Here is a 25,474-nt window from a genome sequence, read left to right on the forward strand (position 1 = left end):
CACACAAAACACAGGAGAACAATCACCCACAACAAAACAGTGTGAACAGCCAGCCTATATATGGTTCCCAATCAGAGGAAAACGTAAACCACCTGTCTCTGATTGAGAACCATATAAGGCTGATTAACAGTGATCTAAACACAAAACATACAATGCCCACCCCAACTCACGCCCTGACCAACCTAAACATATACAAAAATAACATAAAATAGGTCAGGAACGTGACATAACCCCCCCCTCAAGGTGCGTACTCCGACGCACCACCAAAAGTCTAGGGGAGGGTCTGGGTGGCATCTGACCACGGTGGTGGCTTAGGCTCGGCGTGGTTCCCACCCCACCATAATCAATCCCGCTTCTGTAGCCTCCCCACAATGACCACCCTCCAAATAACCCCACCTAAATTAAGGGGCATCTCCAGGATAAGGAGCAGCACCGGAATGAAGGGGCAACACCGGAATGAGGGGCAACACCAAGAATGAGGGCAACACCAGAATGACTGGCGGATCCTGGCTGGCTGGCTCTGGACGCTCTTGGCTGGTTGACGGCTCTGGACGGTCATGGCTGCTGACGGCTCTGGACGGTCATGGCTCGCTGACGGCTCTGGACGGTCATGGCTCGCTGACGGCTCTGGACGGTCATGGCTCCTGACGGCTCTGGACGGTCATGGCTCGCTGACGGCTCTGGACGGTCATGGCTCGCTGACGGCTCTGGACGGTCATGGCTCGCTGACGGCTCTGGACGGTCATGGCTCGCTGACGGCTCTGGACGGTCATGGCTCGCTGACGGCTCTGGACGGTCATGGCTGGCGGAAGGCTCTGGCTGATCCGGTTCCTGGCGGAAGGCTCTGCTGATCCGGTCTGGCGAAGGCTCTGCTGATCCGTCTGGCGGAAGGCTCTGGCTGATCCGGTCTGGCGGAAGGCTCTGGCTGATCCGGTCTGGCGGAAGGCTCTGGCTGATCCGGTCTGGCGGAAGCTCTGGCTGATCCGGTCTGGCGGAAGGCTCTGGCTGATCCGGTCTGGCGGAAGGCTCTAGCGGCTCCTGTCTGGCGGACGGCCTAGCGGCTCCTGTCTGCGCGACGCTCTGTAGGCTCATGGCAGACGGGCGGCTTTGCAGGCTCATGGCAGACGGGCAGCTTTGCAGGCTCATGGCAGACGGACAGTTCAGACGGCGTATGGCAGACGGGCAGTTCAGGCCCCGCTGGGCAGACGGCAGTTCAGGCGCCGCTGGGCAGACGGGCAGTCAGGCGCCGCTGGGCAGACGGGCAGTTCAGGCGCCGCTGGGCAGACGGGCAGTTCAGGCGCCGCTGGGCAGACGGGCAGTTCAGGCGCGCTGGGCAGACGGGCAGTTCAGCGCCGCTGGGCAGACGGCAGACTCTGGCCGGCTGAGACGCACTATAGGCCTGGTGCGTGGTACCGGAACTGGAGGTACGGGCTAAGGACACGCACCTCAGGGCGAGTGCGGGGAACCACAACAGGGCACACTGGACTCTCGTGGCGCACTCTAGGCCTGGTGCGTGGTACCGGAACTGGAGGTACCGGGCTGAGGACACGCACCATAGGGAGAGTGCGTGGAGGAGGAACAGGGCTCTGGAGATGCACTGGAAGCCTGGTGCGTGGTGTAGGCACTGGTGGTACTGAGCTGGGGTGGGAAGGTGGCGCCGGATATACCGGACCGTGAAGGAGGACACGTGCTCTTGAGCACCGAGCCTCCCCAACCCTACCAGGTTGAATGGTCCCCGTAGCCCTGCCAGTGCGGCGAGGTGGAATAGCCCGCACTGGGCTATGCAGGCGAACCGGGGACACCACCTGTAAGGCTGGTGCCATGTACGCCGGCCCGAGGAGACGTACTGGAGACCAGATACGTTGGGCCGGCTTCATGGCACTCGGCTCGATGCCCAACCTAGCCCTCCAGTGCGGCAAGGTGGAATAGCCCGCACTGGGCTAAGCACGCGTACTGGGGACACCGGGCCGCTTTACCGCATAACACGGTGTCTGACCAGTACGACGCCTCTCTACTCCACGGCAAAGCCCGGGGAGTTGGCTCAGGTATCCAACCGGCTTCGCCACACTCCCCCTTAGCCACCCCCCAAGAAATTTTTGGGTGAGCCTCTCGGGCTTCCAGCCTCTCCTACGTGCTGCCTCCTCATACCAGGCCTCCTGGGCTGTGGCTGCCTTCTTCTCCTCCCGCAAGCGGCGATCCACACCAACCTTAGCCCAGGGTCCTTCTCCATCCAAGATCTGTTCCCAAGTCCACGAGTCCTGATTGCTCTGTTGAGCTCTCCCCCGCCGCTTGGTCCTCGGTTGGTGGGTGATTCTGTAACGGGTGTCGTCCTCCTCTTCCTCGGACGAGGAGAGGAGGAGAAGGATCGGTAGACCAATGCGCAGCGAGGTGTGATGACATAATGATTTATTGAAAAAAAACAGACGATCACTGACACGAACTATTACTTTAGAAATACAAAATAACAAAGGACAACGTAGACGAAACCTGAACATGGAACTTACATAAAAGGACACGAAGAACTCACGAGCAGGAAACAGACTACATAAACGAAATAACACGCCGAAACAATCCCGTGTGGTGCGCAGACACAAACACAGGAGACAATCACCCACAAACAAACAGTGTGAACAGCCAGCCTATATATGGTTCCCAATCAGAGGAAAACGTAAACCACCTGTCTCTGATTGAGAACCATATAAGGCTGATTAACAGTGATCTAAACACAAAACATACAATGCCCACCCCAACTCACGCCCTGACCAACTAAACATATACAAAAATAACATAAAATAGGTCAGGAACGTGACAAGGTATTACAGACTCAGACAGGGAGAGGTTGAAAATGTCAGTGAAGACACTTGACAGTTAGTCAGCGCATGCTCGGACTAGACGTCCTGGTAATCCGTCTGGCCCAGCAGCTTTGTGAATGTTGACCAGTTAAAAGGTCTTACTCACATCGGCTGCAGAGAGCGTGATCACACAGTCGTCCGGAACAGCTGATGCTCTCATGCATGTTTCAGTGTTACTTGCCTTGAAGTGAGCATAGAAGTTATTTAGCTCGTCTGGTAAGCGGCAGCTCTACCCTTGAGCTCAGTGCAAATGTTGCCTGTAATCCATGGCTTCTGGTTGAGGTATGTACGTACAGTCACTGTGGGGAAGACGTCCTCGATGCACTTATTGATATAAGCCAGTGAAGGGTGTGGTGTACTCCTCAATGCCATCGGAAGAATCCCGGAACATATTCCAGTCTGTGCTAGCAAAACAGTCCTGTAGTTTAGCGTATGCTTCATCTGACCACCTCTTTATAGACCGAGTCACTGGTGCTTCCTGCTTAAATTTTTGCTTGTATGCATGAATCAGGAGGGTAAAGTTATGGTCAGATTTGCTAAATGGAGGGCGAGGGAGAGTTTTGTACGTGTGGAGTAAAGGTGGTCTAGAATTGTTTTCCCTCTGGTTGCACATTTAACATGCTGGTAGAAATTAGGTAAAACTGATTTAAGTTTCCCTGCATTAATGTCCCCGGGCCACTTGGAGCGCCGCTTCTGGTTGAGCGGTTTCCTGTTTGCTTATGTTAAGGTGGAATACAGCTCATTGAGTGAGGTTTTAGTGCCAGCCTCGGTCTGTGGTGGTATGTAGACAGCTACGAAAAATACAGATGAAAACTCTCTAGGTAGATAGTGTGGTCTAAAGCTTATCATGAGATACTCTACCTCAGGCGAGCAAAACCTTGACACTTCCTTAGATATCGTGCACCAGCTATTGTTTACAAATATGCATAGGCCCCCGCCTCGGGTCTTACCAGAGGCTGCTGTTCTGTCCTGCCGATAGTGTGTATAACCCGAGTCGTTCAGCCATGACTCGGTGACACATAAGATATTACAGTTTTTAATATCCCATTAGTAGGATATACGTGCTTTCAGTTCCTCCCATTTATTTTCCAGCGATTGAACGTTAGCTAGCAGAACGGAGGGCAGATTAGCCACTCGTCGCCTGATCCTCACAAGGCATCCTGATCTCTTTCTGCAAAACCTACGTTTCCTTTTCCAGCGAATCACAGAGATTTGGGCCTGGTCGGGTGACTATAGTATATCCCTCGTGTCCGACTCATTGAAGAAGAACTCCTTGTACAATTTGAGGTGAGCAATCCCAGTTCTGATGTCCAGAAGCTCTTTTCGGTCATAAGAGATGGTAGCAGCAACATTATGTACAAAACAAGTTACGAACAACGCGGAAAAAAAATAAAAATAGCATGGTTGGTTAAGAGCCGACTTTAATCAGAACCTTGCTCCTTGCCAAGGTCAGCTTAATGCCAAGATCTGTCCATACCCAGCTTCCTCTGACTGGAAATGCCAGGGTAGTTTCCAGGGCACCTGCATTTCAAATTGAACGTGTCACACAAATGACTTTAAGCGTCACTCACTTATTTTATTTATCCTTCACCCCTCTTTTTGGATAGACATCTAAATTACTGCACAGGCTCTGGTTTTATGAGTCCCTGTCACCTGTCAGGCTGCCTCCATAGCTGATTCAGAGTCAGCAGGCCACTGGCAACAGAGACCGGCCAATCCCTGCTGCATAATTCAATGCTGTTCCCAGATCTGTCTCATTAAGTGTCCTGGCTAGGGTCCATGGCTCCAGCAGAAGGTTCTATGCGTTCTCTGGTTTCTTGGTACCTGGCAGTGGGGCCATGCCTTCACCCCACCATTCCTCTATCCCACCTCCTAAGTATGAGTTACTGGAATCAGGGTCTTGTCATATCTGCTTGGCTGCCCTGTTCAACACACTTTAGTGGCTTGCCTTTGAGTGTCTGTGTCAGTGGCTATTTCATTAGAGGAGTGATGAAGTGGGGCGACAGAGGTGGGGTGACAGATGTGGGATGACAGAGGTGGGGTGACAGAGGTGGGGCGACAGAGGTGGGGCGACAGAGGTGGGGCGACAGAGGTGGGGCGACAGAGGTGGGGCAACAGAGGTGGGACACCCACACACACACACACACTGACCTGCCAGGTGAGGAGGGCAGGTGACAATCACTGCTCTGCACAGGTAGGAGTGGATGGCTGTCATCACCTTGGGCCGCTCAGCATCCTGTGGGACAGACACACACATGCATGTACTGTACATGAACACGCACACACAGTCAAATCAAATCACAAACACATATAATAGTGTGTACATCTGTACTATACAGCACAGTAGCTGTGACAGACAGGCAGCAGTAGTATTCCTCTCCAGTAAGCCAGGCCAGACCAAACCAGGCAGCACTCCGGGGGCTATCTGATCTGAGGAGCCCATTGAGATGACCAGCACAGAGATATGGAGGCACAGTGGATTTTATAGATGGCCCTGGAGGGCAGGGCCCCGGTGAGAAATATAATAGTGCCGTCCATTATGGACACTCCGGGGAAGCCAATATGTTCCTATTAAGGGAGAATGCTGTGTGGCCAGCAGTGTAAAGCCAAGTGGTACCATGGTCATGCAGCACAGAGGACATGAAAGGAATCATTGAGTTGTTTTGAAAGCCTCATTAGGGTGGTGCATTTATATGGTCCTTTTACCTTGTAAATAATCAAGTGTTTTGTCATTTTAACCTTTTAAATAATCATATTTTTCGAGAATGGCTATTAGATGTTCCTTTTAACCTATCACGTAAGCAAAGTCTATTTTGGTCTCTATTATCATTTTTATAGATAGGGTAATTTCCTGTAAACTGCCTTTCATCTACAGTAACTAGCCAAATGTATGACCTTTTATCCACTTCCACCATGTACACAAACACTCAAAGGTCACAGAGTGTCTCCACACAATAGGCTAACACACATCTCCAGTGAAGCAATGCAATGCCAGTGCTCGGTGGTGCCTCTCAGTAGCATGAGAGAGAACGAGAGAGAGAGAGAGAAAGAGAAATAAAGAGAGAGAGAGAGAGAGAGAGAGAATGGAGCGGAACAGACAGAGGCCCACAGGAGATGGCTTGTTCCCTGTCTGAAGTGACTGTTATCTCAGTGTCACACCTCGTCACTCACTGAGTGAGCTGTTACTGTACGTTACCTGCCATATGGCCGTCACAGCCTGGCCCAGCCGGACACTCTCCCTCCCAATCTGCTGGGCTAAACGCTCTGACAGCTGCTGGGTTCCCCCCTGTGGACACAGAGCAGCCTTACAGTCCAATGTCTGTGTAGTGACAAGACGTGTAGACCATCAGTGAGTTGAGTTTCATTAGGTAGGTGGTAAGCAAGCAATATCCAGATCCAAGTGCCACAAAAATCGAATGCAGTTTCTCTCTTTCTATCTCTGGCTGTCCCAGTAACTTTTTCTCTTTCCCTTTCTCTATCTCTCTATACTGTACATGACTCTTCCCTAAATCTCTCTAGCTCTCTTTTCAATGTCTCGTTCTCAAAGACACAACGGAACAGGAGAATTTTCCTGTTTTTCCATAGAGAGTAACGGAAGTCACTTCTATGACTCCTATGTCATTGGTGGAGCTGCAATTCCCCAATTCCCAACCCACTCTACTCCTCTCCCTAACCCAATCTGTGAGGGTCAAAAGACCCTCTGGACTCAAGTCACCACCACCATCAGCGGTCCCCTACTGTACCCCATGTGGAGCCAGAGAGAGAGGCAGAGATAGCGGTAGAGCCCATCCCAGGTCACCTTGACCCTGAACTCCTGTGCTGAGCCTGTGGTGCTCTCCAGCAGGCACAGGACACCTCCAGCTGCTGCAGCATACATCAGGAAGTAGAGGAAGGACATCTGATTGGGCTCCATGCCAAACACAACCCGGCTGCACACACCCATCTCCTCCTACATCTCTGGAGACAGGGAGACAGAGACAGGGAGACAGAGAGACAGGGAGACAGAGAGACAGAGAGACAGAGACAGGGAGACAGAGAGACAGAGACAGGAAGACAGAGAGACAGAGACAGGGAGACAGAGAGAACAGGGAGACAGAGACAGGGAGACAGAGAGACAGAGGACAGAGAGAGACAGAGACAGGGAGACAGAGAGACAGAGACCAGGGAGACAGAGAGACAGAGAGACAGAGACAGGAGAGACAAAGACAGGGAGAGACAGAGAGACAGAGAGACAGAGAGACAGAGAGACAGAGAGCAGAGAGACAGAGAGACAGAGAGACAGAGAGACAGAGACAGAGGAGAGAGGAGACAGAGAGACAGAGAAGACAGAGACAGGGAGACAGAGACAGGGAGACAGAGACAGGGAGACAGAGAGACAGAGAGACAGAGACAGAGAGACAGAGAGACAGAGAAGACAGAGAGACAGAGAGACAGAGACAGGGAGACAGAGACAGGGAGACAGAGAGACAGAGAGACAGAGACAGGGAGACAGGAGAGACAGCAGAGAGACAGAGAGACGAGCAGAGAGAGACAGGAGAGAGAGACAGGGAGACAGAGAGACAGAGAGACAGAGAGACAGAGAGACAGAGACAGGGAGACAGAGGAGAACAGAGAGACAGAGAGACAGAGAGACAGAGGACAGGAGACAGGGAGACAGAGAGACAGAGAGACAGAGAGACAGAGAGACAGGGAGACAGGGAGACAGAGAGACAGAGAGAGAGACCAAAACTTATTTAGCTCAGTATTTGTATTATTATTTATTTCCTCATCTTCATCAAGGGTGCCAATCATTTTTGACCTGACTATACATAATAGATGTTTTTTCTAAGAGATGTGGCCATCCATCACCCAAGCCCTTTGGCTGTGCCTGAGGCAGGATGCACATTACCCAGGAACACTTGAGAGCATCCTCTAGGCACGGTAGGGGAAAATCAAATCCATTCATTTTCTAGCAGGGCAAATGTACAGTGGAACACACAATTCTGGAAAGCTCTGAATCTGTAATTATCTCAATTTTAAACACTTCGACCTGATTTTTCGTTGGTTCTCGCGGTATCTGGACCCAAACGTTGGACTGTATCCCAGCTCTGCTGTTGTCTATACCCACACTATTAAAAAACAAGGACAATTTAACGACAACAAGTCTTTGGTTTACATGCCCTTAGTGTTGTTTTGATGTCAAGTTCTTAGTGAGTTGGGTGTGTGAGAGGTGGTGCTGCTCACCTTCTGTCCAGGCATGTTTCTCTATGTAGGAGTGTATGGTCATACTGTCCAACTCCTGGGCATTGGGGGTCTTCATGGGGTCCTCCACTGACACTGTGGAACTCAACCTGTCAATCTGACACACAGCACATACATGTATGCACACATATGAATGATCTAAACCACTGAGACAGCTAAAAGGTAATTGATGTATAAAGGAATATAACAGTATTCACTATTCATAATTTCTGCTCTGGCCTTGGAAGTATTCTTTGAAGCACCTTTTTTATCTTCCTGGTGTTCACTGGATGTGTTAATGTAACGGTGTTGCTTCCATCCCTCTTGCCTCAACCTGGGCTTGAACCAGGGATGCTCTGAACAGATCGACGGTCACGAAGCAATGTTACCGTCACTCTACAAAAGTCGCAGCTATTGTTGAGCGAGGGAAACAACTTCTTCAAGGTCTCAGAGCGGGTGACGTCACCAATTGAACGTAACTAGCTCGCAACGCTAACTTGCAAGCCATTTCACATTGGCTACATTAACATTGTGTTTCTGTGCCATCATTATGACGCGAGACCACACTCACATTAACACAGCATGATTCATTTAGAATATAATTAACACATCCCATTTAGGGCATCACATCAATTCATCACATAATTAACAAAACTACTAGGACGATGTTGATTAAGTTAATCTCAAAATACAATACAAACAATTAATTACTTTTCTAGACAAACAAATTCATGTTTGTCTAGTATTCATTTGTTTAAGTGAGTCATCAGCACAGGCTGAGTATTTTAATGAGCTGTTTCTCAGTATGATTTACTGTTAGTTAGACCAGAGGTTTTCAAACTTCTTTGGAACCCCCAGCATTTTGCATGAATTTGAACTATTCCACAGCTAGCACACCTGATTCAACTTGTCAACAAATTTTCAAGCCCTTGAATATCTGAATCTGGCAACATACAACAAGTTCAACGATTTTACTGAGTTACAGTTCATATAAAGAAATCAGTCAATTGAAATCAATTCATTTGGCCCTAATCTATGGATTTCACATGACTGGGCAGGGACACAGGCATGGGTGGGCTTTGGAGGGCATAGCCCCACCTACTTGGGAGCCAGGCCCACCCACTGGGGAGTCAGGTCCAGCCAATCAGAATTAGTTTTCCTCCCAAACCGCATTATTACAGACAGAAATATTCCTCAGTTTCATCAGCTGTCCGGGTGGCTGGTCTCAGACAATATCGCAGGTGAAGAAGCCGGATGTGGAGGTCCTAAACTGGCGTGGTTACACGTGATCTGCGGTTGTGAAGCCGGTTAAACGTACTGTCAAATTCTCTAAAACGACGTTACATTCTCTGGCAACAGTTGTGGTGGACATTCCTGCAGGCAGCATGCCAATTGCAAGCTCCCTCAAAACTTGAGACATTTGTGGCATTGTGTTGTGTGACAAAATTGCACATTTTAGAGTGGCCTTTTATTGTCCCCAGCACAAGGTGCACCTGTGTAATGATCACGCTGTTTAATCAGCTTCATGATATGCTACACCTGTCAGGTGGATGGATTATCTTGGTAAAGAAGAAATGCTCACTAACAGGGATGTAAACAAATTTGTGCACAAAATTTGAGAGAAATAAACTGTGTATGGAACATTTCTGGGATCTTTTATTTCAGCTCATGAAACATGGGAACGATACTTTGCGTTTATATTTTTATGTTCAGTATGATTCAGGGCTACAACACAATTGTGAAATGTCTGGAGGTCCCAGAGGAGAGGTTTGAAAACTACTGAGTTAGAATACCTTGTGGCTTGGTTGTGACCTGCAACAACGAGCTGTGACAGGTCCAGTAGCACCAGTGTAGAGAGGGCAGGGATACTGGTGCTGCTGGTGCGAACCTTGGCATGAGGACCACCAACGTGGTGCACTTTCTTGCCTATAGTGTATTGTGTGTAGACCTCCATGCCAAACTCCTGAATGAGGTCCATGACGTATTTCTGAGTGCTGATGTAAGAGGGACAACAACAGTTAGATTAGCAAAGTGATAATCTTTTGACTTTGATCTTAACAGCAAGGTCAACTGAGACTAAATATAAATCAACCCACTGGGCAAAGAAGTTAATTCAACGTCTATTCCACGTTGGTTCAACGTAATTTGACGTGGACGTTTTTGGGATTCAACCAGTGTGTGCCGAGTGGGAACATACATTGTCCATTATTTCATCAAAAATGTTTCAGTTAATTTATTAATTTCCTGATTTGAATGTGCTGAAAATAAATCTATGATGAGGCTGATTATTTATCCAACCTGAGGCTCAGAAATGTGATTCTGGTATGCACCCTCCCTCTTTTATCACAGTCCACTAAAGTCTCTAAACTCCTGAGAGTGACACATTTAAACTGATGTGGTGCCTGTCAAATAATCACTTTCTTTTTCATTAATAAATAATAGTCTGTTCCATGTTCTGACTGCATCCCTCTACTACCGTAGGTCTAAGAGGTTTCCCATGATCGCACACAGACCTGTCCTCTTTGCACCACCTGACAGACTACACAATGACAACCGCCTTAGCTGCCTGGGTGCAGCAGTGGCCTCTACCAGTCTTCGCTCCAGGTCGATAGTAATCTATATAATCGTTCTAAGCCTGTGTCTAAGTGCGTCCCAGTAAGTCGATTTGTAATGATTTCTGTCCTGGATGAAGTCTGCTATTATTCTCCTGTAGTAATCATGCCTCCTTTTTGGGGTGTATTGATAGCAGCTTTTGTGATTTCCTCAAAGCTCTCCTACTTTGCCGTACTCTCGGAACACAGATATGTTCTGTTCTGTTCATTCCCTCCAATAGCTTGGGAATGTGACTATGTGAGAGGGAATTTCATGGGCCTTTTTCATAGGCTTATACAGTATAATGGAATATCAATGACTGAAATGTACTGTACTACTTGGCACTTCCACTTGTCATCCTTATGAATGTAAACTATGTATGAACTTTGTTTCTTTCCAAAGGTAAGCAAAGATCAGTCAGTCCATGTTCAATGTACTGCAAAGAGGCACATTAATTCCCTTCATAATGCCACTGCTCTGCTTGGCTGGATGACAAATTACCATTGATTAATTGTTCTTCATTACTTCACCATTCATCATTTAGACAATATTGTTGGGATGAAGCTACATGATGACAGGTTTGGTTTCTTTGTAAATCTAATCCGTTAGTTACTAGTTACCTGTCCAAAATTGTAATCATTAATTAATGTAATTTGGGGATTACCCAAACTCAAATGGAACAAACTTTTTCAATGCTGAATTGAACATCAATGAGGAAACAGAAAGGTCTCATGAATGTATTTTTCCCCCCAAAACATCCTTTCTGAATGATATAGTAATCCAAGAAAGAATCACCTAGTTTTTCAAAAGTATTTGTTTACAGTTACAGTTTTGTTGTAGGCACAATCAGATTACATGTAGGCCTAACTGATTACTCACCCTACATTGATTATGAAGTTAGGCTAAACCAAATTGTAACACCTCCAATGTATCAAATCATTTAGCATTTACCCCTACCGCACTGAGTGACATGGCACTATTCCAAGTAAACTCAGTGGTAGAGGTAACATAGTAAATGTAAATTCGGGATAGGCCTATGAATATGTTATGTTTTGTATGGTATGTATAATTTATGGATGTCCATCATCGATTTCGTTTGATATGAATTGCAATTCGTAACATATCATACGAATTGTAATTGGTACAATATGTTACGAATTGAAATGTGTACAATATGTAAAACATTTGCTAAACATATGATATGTCACGAATTCCAATTTGTTAGGTGACTAACATTAGGTTAGTCATTAAGGTTAGGGTTAGGAGTTAGGTTAAAGGGTTACGGTTAGGGTTATGGTTAAGGGAAGGGTTAGCTAACATTATAAGTAGTTGCAAAGTTGCTAAAAAGTAGTAACTAGTTGCAAAGTTGCTAATTAGCCAAAGTTGTCCGTGATGAGATTTGAACATACAACCTTTGGGTCGCTAGATGTTTGTGTTATATGCCTCCCCATCCACCCAGACAAACCACTTTAGTTTCGTTTTTGACCTAAGTAACCTTCTGTCTTATGTAACCATACCAAACATAACATGCCATACTAATTTGAACGTCCCGGACTTACGTTTACTATGTTACATCCAGTCTGAGACCAGGCTATTCCAAGAACCTACCTGCCAACCCACTGCCCTCCCATGTCCCAGCGATCAATGCCGTGGGTGGCAGCTAATTCCTGGGTAACAGTTCGTCCTCCTACCCGGTCTGGAAAAACACATACACCTTCAATTGCATTAAATGTTCATATTTATAATAGTGTTGCCTTATAATTCTGTTACGAATTGTTAAAATATTTCATAATCTTGGACTGTAATTTCTGCTCCTCAAAAATTAGCCCGTAAACAAATGACAGGCTACAACTTAATTTCTATGACTGCAAATGGGACGCGTCGAAGCCGCTGTCACAGGCTAGATGCGGAGAACGTTGATTGTTTCGCTGCATAATGAATGCCAAACAGTTTTGACAAACCTTTTCCTTCCAGAATTAATATTCTGAGTTTGCCATTTCTCTTCCGCAGAGTCTGAGCAGCACTCAGTCCTGACAGCCCAGCGCCGACAATAACAACATCCCACGTTTCTTCAGTCATGACTGCAAAACTCTGAAAACTTGGACTATTCTAATTTAACTGTTGGCTAAATGTTTCGTACTGAAGACTGTAACTGCTTTATCAAACGTTTACATCAGATAAGTCGTTTACATAATCAGGCCGTAAACAGTCATGTGGATGACTTCGGGACTGGAAGAAAAAACCCAACAGCATATAGCCTAGTTGGCACCCCATGCATGATTTAGCAAAACTGGGTAGAAGGTCATGAAGGCCCAATGCATAGGCTACAGATTAGCTCCATATGTGTAGGCTATAGTTTTTTGTGCAGTTATTGCCTGTTGCCCCAGGCTTCTATGCACAGATCTTATTTATTCTCAATATTATTTTCATTTTAACACTGAATCCAACAGCAACAGTCTAGTCCTTGACCTGCGGTATATCACAACAATTATAGATACATCATGGCTCTTCTTTTAGTAACACATTGCTTCAACCCTCCATAAGGCCTACATAAAGCTGTCATAAGGATGACATAACACATGTCATGATATTAATGATTTAACACAAACGTTTCCAAGGCAGCAATCTGACTACCAGTCTCACATACTGTAACATGATCATTGGATTAGTAGTGTGAGAAAACAACATTCTCTGGTCTGATGAAACCAAGATTGAACTCTTTGGCATGAATGCCGAGCATCACGTCTGGAGGAAACCTGGCACCATCCCTATGGTGAAGCATGGTGGTGACAGCATCATGCTGTGGGGATGTTTTTCAGTGGCAGGGACTGGGAGTCTGGTCAGGATTGAGGGAAAGCTGAACGGAGCAAAGTAGAGAGAGATCCTTGATGAAAACCTGCTCCATGTTTCATCTGTCTTCATCTGGGATGGGATACTGCATGTCCAGGAAATTAAAGCCACAAATAATGCTAATGTCATGCAGTTGGTAATGTTACAGGAATATTTATGGACAAACAAGGAAAACCTTATGGTAAATTGTAGTACCTGCTGAGAGGGCTGGCATAATTTAAGGGTTGACTGGGGATTATTTTAGAGGCAATTCATATTAACTGGTCTATTTGTTTTGAGGAAATAGGCAATTCACAGTCACACATGAGGATCTGTGGACTGCATCTCTAAAGAATGTTCTGTTTTGGTTATTTAATATTTTAATGGGAAATGTAGAAGTCCTGTTCCAATTACTATAGTTAATTTATCAATTTTAGCCAATTTGGTTGTTTAATCTATTTCATTGATTCACTCCCACCACACCTTGTGTATCCTGGACTAACCAGTAACCAGATGAATAACCCGTTTGTTGTCACCTGAGACCTGGCTGTTTGGACCACATTACCATGGCCTCCTAGCTCTTTGTTTGAAACCAGAGCTCATCCACAGATGGTAGGCGATAAAGTGAACAAAATATTTGACAAAGAGTGACTATCCACAAAATCAAAACTTTTTCAAATGTGTGTAACTCTCGTATCGCAGGTGACACTTTATGGCAGTCCACACTAATTCTGGTTTAAGGTTTCTTTGGAAAAAGAAAAACAGGTTTTGATAGAAGACCTGTCCAATGAGATTAGCTTATGCTAATGAGATGGAGGAGGAAGACAGGCATGACCTGCTGTGTCAGAGGGTTAGAGAAGAAGAAAGAGCAGAAGAGACAGAGAAAGAGAACCTGCCGACATGCTTTGTCGATTGATTGGAATGGTTCTACATTTGGATGAGCGACATTCATTCAGGTGAATTGTGTTCATTGTCACGTTGATTTCCCCTTTGTGCTATTGTGAGCTTTTTAGTTTTTTGGGCTACCTTGTATTGTTTTCAACCCTTGTTATAAAATCAAATCACATTTTGTGACATGCTTTGTAAACAACAGGTTTACAGTGTGCAAAAACACTGTTGTAGTCTATGTGGCTTCAAATAATACAGTTGAAAAATAAATACATTATTGTGGAACTACTGTTTGGGTGCTTTAACCAAAGGGAACATCTAGTTTTAAAACGTTTTGATAAACCTGTCTAAAACAATTGGTATTTCACAAAATACCCTATCCGAGAAGAAATAGCTTATCTAAGCATTTTACTTTATTTTGTTAATATCAGTACATTATCTTTTTGTCTGTAGAAATACTTTGAAATACATGTAGGTTGAACAGAATGTAGGTGTAGCAGATGCAGCTGTATAACTGATGCTTTAGCGTGACGCAGCTCACAAATATATACCTATTTGTTCAGTGTACCTGCTCTTTTTTATACGTTATCTATTTCAACACTCTGCTTCAAGTCTGTTACACAGTTCAAGTCAGGACAGTTAGGCAGCAGACAATATAAAGGATACGGTCTACAAAATACTTTTTCTATTATTTTCTCTTCCATCAAGGTTCATTTTGCAATGAAGGTGTGTTTTCACAAATTGTCCCTACACAAACCGGGACGCTCAGAATACCATGTCATGTGCTCATCTAGTTTTCAAGCAGGGCACCACAGAGAGCTATATGTATTTTCAAAGCATTGATATATGTGCTTGTCTGTTCAATGTTGCCATGGTTCAAAATGTCTATCCATGCATTCCTAGCTCTCGCCCATGGTCTTCCATGATCGGGATATGTGCAATCACAGTTTTTCTCAATGCAGGTGAGGACGAACACCCTAAACACAAACACAAACACACATGCACACACACACATGCACAGTACTCTGTAAAGTGAGGAAATGATTCATTTCTATTACTAACTTATCCCTGAACTCAACACGGGAAACTGGATTGTTACAGACTGAATAGAACAGTCTATTTATTCAAGGATGGCAATCATAACACAGTTCATCCCTTGGGTAATGGTCTTCAGGTGTGTTGCCATGGTGGATACTGCCAGTTCACAAGAAGGCTTTTGTCTCTCTCTTGAGGATGTGTGTAATATAAATGTTGAGTTTGCTTGCATCTCTCAGTTACTTCATTTCAATATGCTCGTCTAACAAACTAACACGAGGACACACAATAACATCTCATGTTGTTATTATAGAAGTCAAGGATACAGCATACATGTTGTTTTTTCACCATTTAAAAAAACTATAGTCAGGGAGATGTAAATTATAAAGAAGAAGCTGAATACTAAATATCTCTCCTACGTTTTCTAAGCAGTAGGCCTACAGTAGTAATTAGTATTAGAAGGTCAAATTCAATAGACTTGAGAAGTTGTCACTAGGGTTCACAGTAACAGTATTTTAATGGCCCTAGCTGGCAGCATGGGGATGCAGCTGACCTCTACTGGTCCTCAGACCCTCCAGAGGGCCCAGGGGGAGAGAATGACCCTGGTGTGTACATACTCACCTGACCCCTCGGACACTGGAGAGCTGGATATTGAGTGGTCAGTGGTCAGCCCAGATACCACCCAGAAGGACCAACTGGTAAGTGGCACTGAAGTTACCAAGTTATTCTAGGTGAGATCTCAGATTGTTGTATAAAGTTCTCTCCACAACATTTCAAGCAATCACAAAACATGCTGTTAGATAAAGTAGCTGGTTCAAGGATAGAACCAAGTCCATTACTTCCATCTGCTCACCTCTTGTTGCTAAGATATATCAAACATCTGTTGTTTTTTCCCCCGTTCTTCTGATTTTTCAAATGTTGGGACTTCTTCAGCTGTTGTCCTATGCAGGTGGGAATAAGTACATCCATGGTAACTCTGGTCTAACTAAGGGGCTGGACTTTGCTGCTGGCGACCCTTCCCTGGGTGATGCGTCCCTCTCCATCGCTTTCCTGTCACCAGTCCATTCTGCCACCTACCAGTGTAAAGTCAAGAAGTCACCGGGAGTGGACATGCAGAAAGTGTCCCTGGTCGTGATGGGTGAGACAGACGTTACATTTCAACTTTGGGCTAACGTGTCAACATGCTGCATTATTTAAGCCTGGCTGTTGGTCTCACACCTGTAGTGTAGCTTGGTTTTAGTTAGTTGTGACAACTAGAATATCTTAAGTTGAATAAGTTCATGAAAATGTGGTTGGTTTTCTCCTCAAGAGAATGTCACCACTCCACATTTTCATTGTCATGTTTTTTTTGACCTCATGAACCTCCAACTGTGCTTCTGAACAACCTCCAAGGTACAGCAAGACCTTCAAACTGAGTATTTCTAAAGTGCTTTTACAAATACAAGTGTCACACTGGAAATGTTATGGACTATTGAGTAGAACAAGTTCAGTTGGAGCTAAAACTTCCTCACAGTTACTGCAGCTTTAAGTCAGTTCTATTTTTCTGTGCTTCGCCATTCTCAACCGAAGTTTCCTATCCTTTTTTTCTTTTACCTTTTGTCTTTTACCTTTTGTCTGCACTTCTTTTCACTCTGCCGCTCTTTAATCCTTTCTGTCTATCTCCCTCCCTGCGTATAATAGAGCGGTATTGTGTGTGGTGGGAAAATAAGCTTTGGTGAAAAGAAAATACAGTACTACATACACCCTGAATAGGGGCACTAACAAAAAAGTGGCCTTGTTTTCAAACAATGGAAACAAAGCTTACCTCAGAAAGTGTCAGAGACCTGTCATTCTCTACCCTGACAAGCAAAGGTGTCATTGGCTTTATTTAATAAATACAATGTAGTTACCCTAAATGTAATATTCCAGATGTGTCTCTTTTCTAATGTTAAGGTAGAAATAAGCACTGTCCTCTTTAATGTATTCAGTTGTTTTAAACTGTGACAGAGCGGATATTTGTGTGATTATTATTCCTTTGTCGTCAGTGCGTCCTTCGGTCCCTAAATGCTGGGTGGAGGGCGGGACGGCAGTGGGGGAGACTGTCTCCCTGCACTGCAAGTCATCCGAGGGGTCCTCTCCCCTCAACTACGCATGGAAGAGAGAAAGAGGAGGTTCCATCCCACCCTCAGCCACACAGAGTAAGTCTGACCTTTACTGGTTTCATGGTGAATTACAGCATCAAAGCACATTTGAACAGAAACTGTATCTAAGCTGACTGGTCGTGCAATGAAAAATAAATGTGTTCATTGCTGCTCTTCATACTTTGTGATCCATGAGACCGTGTGACTGGGGAGTTGTTGATCAGCAATCACTCTGAGAGCTTTGTGGGGATTTACATGTGTGAGGTGACCAATGCTGTGGGGGACGAGAGGTGCGGAGTCAAACTGACAGCTAACAAACGTAGGTACCACCTCAGTCACTCATTCAGTCAATCCCTCACTCAGTCATTCATTCACGTTTAAAGCACAAAAAAGTAAAAAAGTTCCTTCACCTGGTGCTTGTTCCCTCCATCTCCCTAGCCCCTAACAGAGCAGGAGTGATAGCGGGTACTGTGGTAGGTTGTCTACTGCTCATCATCATTCTGGCGATACTCATATGGCTCCTCATCTACAAGTGTGATGCAAGGTTCACACGGTATGAGAAGGAAGTGTCTAACGATATCAGGTACTGGAGAATGTACTGTATTCACACTAAGACCATAGATCAGGGATGGGCAACTTTGATGGGGGTGTGGGCCACAAAAATTCTGAACTCATGAGAGGCCGCAGTGGCTCACAGGTCTGCGTACCCACATCCATACCCGCACATGCAGTCAGAACCGGCCTCACTGCAATTCTACAGATGTTGCCATGGGTAGAGAGAATATTTAGCAATTTTATAAATAATTTCATGCAATTCTATTCATTAGTGTGAAACTTCCTGTAATTCTACACATTTTGCTATAGGGTGGGGAGAAATGTTTGCAGTGCAAGAAAAAGTATATGAACCCTTTGGAATTATCTTGATTTCTGTAACGTCTGGAGAGTGATGGGTGTGGAGTCAGACGCAGAGAGCAGAAGGTGGACGGGAAAAACGCTTTTAATGTCCTTTCGTCAAGTAACCAGTTACAAACACGGGTGAAGCCCAAAACACAGGTGCAACAAACCCAAAACCATAGTTACTAAAAATACCGGACAGCGAAAACCCAAAAGAACACAAACACCACATACGTCAAATATCAACAAGCCCGCACAAACACCAGCGGGCTAAACGACCTTAAATAACACCCATCCCAAAACCCCAACAAGGAACAGGTGAAAACAATTAGACAAAAACAAACGAAAAGGAAAAAGGGATCGGTGGCAGCTAGTAGACCGGCGACGACGACCGCCGAGCGCCACCCGAACAGGAAAGGGAGCCACCTTCGGTGGTATTCGTGACAATTTCTGCATAAATTGGTCATAAAATTAGATCTGATCTTCATCTAAGTCACAACAACAGACAAATACAGTCTGCTTAAACTAACTTTTTCTTGTCTATATTGAATACATAATTTAAACATTCACAGTGTAGGTTGGAAAAAGTATGTGAACCCCTAGACCTCTCCAAAAGCTAATTGGAGTCAGGAGTCAGTTAACCTGGAGTCCAATCATTGAAACGAGATTGGCGATGTTGGTTAGAGCTGCCCTGCCCTATAAAAAACACTCACAAAATTTGAGTTTGCTATTCACGCGAAGCATTGTCTGATGTGAACCATGTCTCGAACAAAAGAGATTTCAGAAGACCCAAGATTAAGAATTATTGACTTGTATAAAGCTGGAAAGGGTTACAAAAGTATCTCTTAAAGCCTTGATGTTCATCAGTCCACGGTAAGACAAATTGTCTATAAATGGAGAAAGTTCAGCACTGTTGTTACTCTCCCTAGGAGTGGCCATCCTGCAAAGATGACTGCAAGAGCACAGCGCAGAATGCTCAATGAGGTTAAGAAGAATCCTAGAGTGTGTCATGACGTGGCCCTCTTTGGGTATAGCTAGTGGCTTCCCCCTCTCTCTACACCCAGGTTCTGTTATCTCAGGTCGTAAACTCCTGGAGGAGACTCTCTCCTCCTGGCCATGCAAAAAGAGACACATAGAGAGAACAAAGGAACTTCTTCTGCATCACAGAACTTGAGAACAATATCCATGTTTTGGAGAATGTGTAAACGGTCGGTGGAGAATCCGACCGAATACGATCCGGTCTGTTTTGTTTCATGTTTGTGACCTCATGAAAGACAATACAGCCACATTACCATAACTCTGTTTATACAGGAGCCTCCGTTATGAGGTTTGCATCTAATTATTGTATAAACTAAATGAGTAAAGATTAAACTATTTGTGAAATGATGTAATGTGAGTTTAAACCATTAATGTGAGAGAATTGTATTCCCTTTAAAGTTTAACTAAGTCATTGGCCCGCCCTAATGAGCACAGACATGATCTGGCTCATGGGACAGCTCTTTTCTACTGTTACGAATAAAACCCCAACCTGAAGAAATCCTCTCGGTCAGCTGAGGTGGAAATGGTTAAACTCTGAGACTATCAATCCCGAAAGAATAAGAGCAAATCTTAGGTACTAATTACTAGTCTGCAGCTAGAAATTATGTCAACCTGAGATGCGAAGACCGACAACCGCCGAAACAACTATTCTATAAGAACATTTCTGAATGGTACTCTGAAGTATCCATTTCTAATTAAGAAAGACTTCAGGGAAGCAGAGAGAGACGCTCAGATGAACTTTACAACAGAAAGACGGACGATTCCAACAGAGATCACGACGACACACTGAGCGTAAATATACATTGATTGCAATTATTCCCGAATGAGTGAGTGTTCATGTGCAAAGGATTAGCATTTCAATTATTATAATTATCAACTGTGTAGTGACTCCTTTTTGTCTTTCCCGCCCTTCTCAGTCCACACCCACTTCCCTTTGTCCACCAAGCCGTCATATCGGCTTAGCCCACTAGGGAACCTCCCCTATCATTTCCTTATAACCATATCTACTATTTTTTTATGCATTTCTGTGATTGTATAGTTAGTTAGTAAATAAGTGATTAAGACAATTGATGTATGGATGATTCATAGTAAAGGCTGGGTTCGTGCAGATAACCAACAATTTACGACGTTTGGAATGAGACTAACGTGAGGTAAGAATAATTCATTAATTAGAAGACTAATTGATCAGATATTAAAATATCTGAAGTGTTATATTAGGAAAATTATAACTTTGTAATCTGAAGATTTTCTTTGGTGTCCCGACTTCCTAGTTAATTACATTGACATGATTAGTTTAATCACGTAATAATAATTACAGAGAATTGATTTGATAAAATAACAGTCTTCACTTTAATGATGCCAAAGATACGACAAGTGTCGGCTAAAGACTATCAGAAATCTCTGGAACATGCTAACATCTGTTGACGAATCTACAATAAGTAAAACACTAAACAAGAATGGTGTTGATGGGAGGACACCACAGAAGAAGCCACTGCTGTCCAACAAAAATATTACTGCACGTCTGAAGTTTGTAAAAGAGCATCTGGATGTTCCACAGCGCTACTGGCAAAATATTCTGTGGACAGATTAACTAAAGTTGAGTTGTTTGGATGGAACTCACAACACTATGTGTGGAGAAAAAAAGGCACCGCACACCAACATCAAAATCTCATCCCAATTGTAAAGTATGGTGGAGGGAGCATCATGGTTTGAAGCTGCTGTGCTGCCTCAGGGCCTGGACAGCTTGCTATCATCGACGAAAAAATGTATTCCCAAGTTTATCAAGACATTTTGCAGGAGAATGTGAGAATATCTGTCTGCCAATTGAAGCTCAACAGAATTTGGGTGATGCAACAGGACAACTACCCAAAACACCGAAGTAAATCAACAACAGAATGGCTTCAACAGAAGAAAATACGCCTTCCTGACCTCAACCCGATTGAGATGCTGTGACATGACCTCAAGAGAGCGGTTCACACCAGACACCCAAAGAATATTGCTGAACTGAAACAGTTTTGTAAAGAGGAATGGTCCAAAATGTCTCCTTTGGTAGTTATTGCTGCCAAAGGAGGGTCAACCAGTTATTAAATCCAAGGGTTCACATACTTTTCCCACCCTGCACTGTGAATGTTTACACGGTGTATTCAATAAAGACATGAAAACATATACTTTTTTGTGTGTTATTAGTTTAAGCAGACTGTGTTTGTCTATTGTTGTGACTTAGATGAAGATCATATCAAATTGTATGAGCAATTTATGCAGAAGTCCAGGTCATTCCAAAGGGTTCACATACCTTTTTTTGCCACTGTAGTTGGCTAGAGTAACCAACCAATCTAAAAATGTTGTGCTGACATGGGATACCTGAGTGACTGTCAGTGACTGACATAACAAGAGAAAAACTGCTGATACACAATCACATTTTTTTTATTGCACCTTGTGTATTCTACTATTGTAAGTCTCAACAGTAAGTTAAGACCTCAATTGAGTTCCTAAAATTATATATATATATAATATATATATATATATATATATATATATATATATATATATATATATATATATATATATATTACACAGTGGGGAGAACAAGTATTTGATACACTGCCGATTTTGCAGGTTTTCCTACTTACAAAGCATGTAGAGGTCTGTAATTTTTATCATAGGTACACTTCAACTGTGAGAGATGGAATCTAAAACAAAAATCCAGAAATCACATTGTATGATTTTTAAGTATTCATTTGCATTTTATTGCATGACATAAGTATTTGATCACCTACCAACCAGTAAGAATTCCGGCTCTCACAGACCTGTTAGTTTTTCTTAAGAAGCCCTCCTGTTCTCCACTCATTACCTGTATTAACTGCACCTGTTTGAACTCGTTACCTGTATAAAAGACACCTGTCCACACACTCAATCAAACAGACTCCAACCTCTCCACAATGGCCAAGACCAGAGAGCTGTGTAAGGACATCAGGGAAAAATTGTAGACCTGCACAAGGCTGGGATGGGCTACAGGACAATAGGCAAGCAGCTTGGTGAGAAGGCAACAAACTGTTGGCGCAATTATTAGAAAATAGAAGAAAATAGAAGAAGTTCAAGATGATGGTCAATCACCCTCGGTCTGGGGCTCCATGCAAGATCTCACCTCGTGGGCATCAATGATCATGAGGAAGGTGAGGGATCAGCCCAGAACTACACGGCAGGACCTGGTCAATGACCTGAAGAGAGCTGGGACCACAGTCTCAAAGAAAACCATTAGTAACACACTACGCCGTCATGGATTAAAATCCTGCAGCGCACACAAGGTCCCCTGCTCAAGCAGGCGCATGGCCAGGCCCGTCTGAAGTTTGCCAATGACCATCTGGATGATCCAGAGAGGAATGGGAGAGGTCATGTGGTCTGATGATTCAAAATGAAGCTTTTTGGTCTAAACTCCACTCGCCGGTGTTTGGAGGAAAAGAAGGATGAACAACCCCAAGAACACCATCCAACCGTGAAGCATGGAGGTGGAAACATCATTCTTTGGGGATGCTTTTTGCAAAGGGGACAGGACGACTGCACCGTATTGAGGGGGATGGATGGGGCCATGTTTGCGAGATCTTAGCCAACAACCTCCTTCCCTCAGTAAGAGCATGATGATGGGTCGTGGCTGGGCCTTCCAGCATGACAACGACCCGAAACACACAGCAGGGCAACTAAGGAGTGGCTCCGTAAGAAGTATCTCAGTCCTGGAGTGGCCTAGCCAGTCTCCAGACCTGAACCCAATAGAAAATCTTTGGAGGGAGCTGAAAGTCCGTATTGCCCAGCGACAGCCCCGAAACCTGGAGGATCTGGAGAAGGTCTGTATGGAGGAGTGGGCCAAAATCCCTGCTGCAGTGTGTGCAAACCTGGTCAAGAACTACAGGAAACGTATGATCTCTGTAATTGCAAACAAAGGATTCTGTACCAAATATTAAGTTCTGCTTTTCTGATGTATCAAATACTTATGTCATGCAATAAAATGCGAATTAATTACTTAAAAATCATACAATGTGATTTTCGGGATTTTTGTTTTAGATTCCGTCTCTCACAGTTGAAGTGTACCTATGATAAAAATTACAGACCTCTACATGCTTTGTAAGTAGGAAAACCTGCAAAATCGGCAGTGTATCAAATACTTGTTCTCCCCACTGTATATATATTTAATGCAGATCCCATGCCAGTTGCCTATCCCTGCTATAGATAGTTCTGCGGCCATACTGCTGTTTCTACTTGCCCTCTTACCCCCCTGCCCCTATTCTTCTTCCCCCAGGGAGGACGTGCCGGCCCCAGAGAGCCGGCCACACAGCCGAGGCAGCAGCCGGGGTGCAAGCCTCCACCCTGGGGTAGCCTACAGCCAGGTGGGCATGCAACAGACGGGGCACTCAGATCGAGAACACACACACATCCCATCCAGCAGCACTGGATACACACCTGTCAAATATGACAGCAGATACGGCTTCGCTGTATGATCGGAGAGGAAGATGATAACAATCGTGTTTTGCAGGGTGAAATTAGGTACATTCCCTATTGTGACTTTGAAAGGCATATCATCAGTGGGTTTTAATCATTTTAATCATAAAAGACCATGAGAATTAATTTGAAATGAATACTGTTGATAGATGTTGCTTTGGCATTGGAATAAGATACTACAAAGGAAGCAGAACACACAGAACACAATCATTTTTCTAAGTCATAATATCAAAGCCACAGTCTACGATTTCCAGTGATTAATTTTCATGTAATAAAATATACCATTTGATTTAGCATAATATTATAATACCTCAATGAGATTGGTATAACATTACCTTATCATAAATAAAAAACAAAGTACTATTACTCAATTTGCTCCTTTTTAAAAATATTTATATTTCACTAGTTTTGTGCACTAGTTTTACAATATATTTTAAAGGTTTACATATTGTCCTTGTAGTAGGACTTTACTATATGTATGTTTCATTTAAATAAATGTCTCATAAAAGTCCATAACTGTAATCAGTTACCGAAGCTTCTAAGTGATTGTCACTGTATTACAAGGGAGTGTAAATCCCAACTTTATTAGTCATCCAAGGTCATCATTACATATGGTTTATGAAAGAGTGTACAGAGATGTATCAACACCCGAAGGCGTGGGGCAGACTAGTTTTACGTAGCCAACCCCGATTGGTGACGTTGCAGTGAAGATAAATTCTTAAAATTCATTATTTTACACAATATCTTATCACAGCACTGGCAAACCATGGTTGATCAACTCCCTGAACAAAATGGCTGATCTTTAGACCATCATAATAAGCTAATGTTCTTTCTAGTATTCTATTGTTCTATAGCTCATTCTCATGTTGCCTTACACATTTTGCCACATTTTGGCAAAGATAACTGAACTAAATGACTTTCACCCCGTAGCACTCACTTATGTCATCATGAAGTGCTTTGAGAGACTAGTCAACGATCATATCACCTCCACCTTACCTGTCACCCTAGACCCACTCAATTTACGATGCAATCGCCATCACACTGCCCACTGCCCTATCCCATCTGGACAAGAGGAATGCCTATGTAAGAATGCTGTTCATTGACTACAGCTCAGCATTCAACACCATAGTTCCCTCCAAGCTCATCATTAATTGGGTCCTGGACTTTCTGACGGGCCGCCCTCAGGTGGTGAAGGTAGGAAACAACAGCTCCACTTCGCTGATCCTCAACACTGGGGCCCTGCAGGGGTGCATGCTCAGCCCCCTCCTGTACTCCCTGTTCACCCATGACTGCGTGGCCATGCAGGCCTTCAACTCAATCATCAAGTTTGCAAACAACACAACAGTAGTGGGCTAAATTACCAACAACGACGAGACAGCCTACAGGGAGGAGGTGTCATGAAAACAACCTCTCAATGCCAACAAAACAAAGGAGATGATCGTGGACTTCAGGAAACAGCAGAGGGAGCACCCCCCTATCCACATCGACAGGACAGCAGTGGAGAAGGTGGAAAGT

The 25,474-nt window shown here is 44.3% G+C and overlaps 1 protein-coding gene and 1 pseudogene across 1 annotated transcript; one reads left to right on the forward strand and one right to left on the reverse strand.

Annotated features, from left to right (window-relative positions):
• Positions 1 to 12,877, reverse strand: part of LOC111960835 (probable flavin-containing monoamine oxidase A) — a 60,851-nt pseudogene extending 47,974 nt beyond the window's left edge.
• Positions 12,878 to 14,286: 1,409 nt separating this feature from the next.
• Positions 14,287 to 24,325, forward strand: vsig8a (V-set and immunoglobulin domain containing 8a). The gene is made up of 8 exons (XM_023983209.2): positions 14,287 to 14,449; positions 15,285 to 15,343; positions 15,945 to 16,114; positions 16,350 to 16,554; positions 17,441 to 17,593; positions 17,733 to 17,855; positions 17,975 to 18,119; positions 23,760 to 24,325. Exons 1-8 carry the CDS (start codon positions 14,394 to 14,396, stop codon positions 23,956 to 23,958), a joined length of 1,110 nt encoding a protein of 369 aa, XP_023838977.1. The 5' UTR covers positions 14,287 to 14,393; the 3' UTR covers positions 23,959 to 24,325.
• Positions 24,326 to 25,474: the final 1,149 nt, after the last annotated feature.

The sequence above is a fragment of the Salvelinus sp. IW2-2015 genome, linkage group LG4q.1:29, assembly GCF_002910315.2.
Source record: "Salvelinus sp. IW2-2015 linkage group LG4q.1:29, ASM291031v2, whole genome shotgun sequence".
NCBI classification, from domain to species: Eukaryota; Metazoa; Chordata; class Actinopteri; order Salmoniformes; family Salmonidae; genus Salvelinus; species Salvelinus sp. IW2-2015.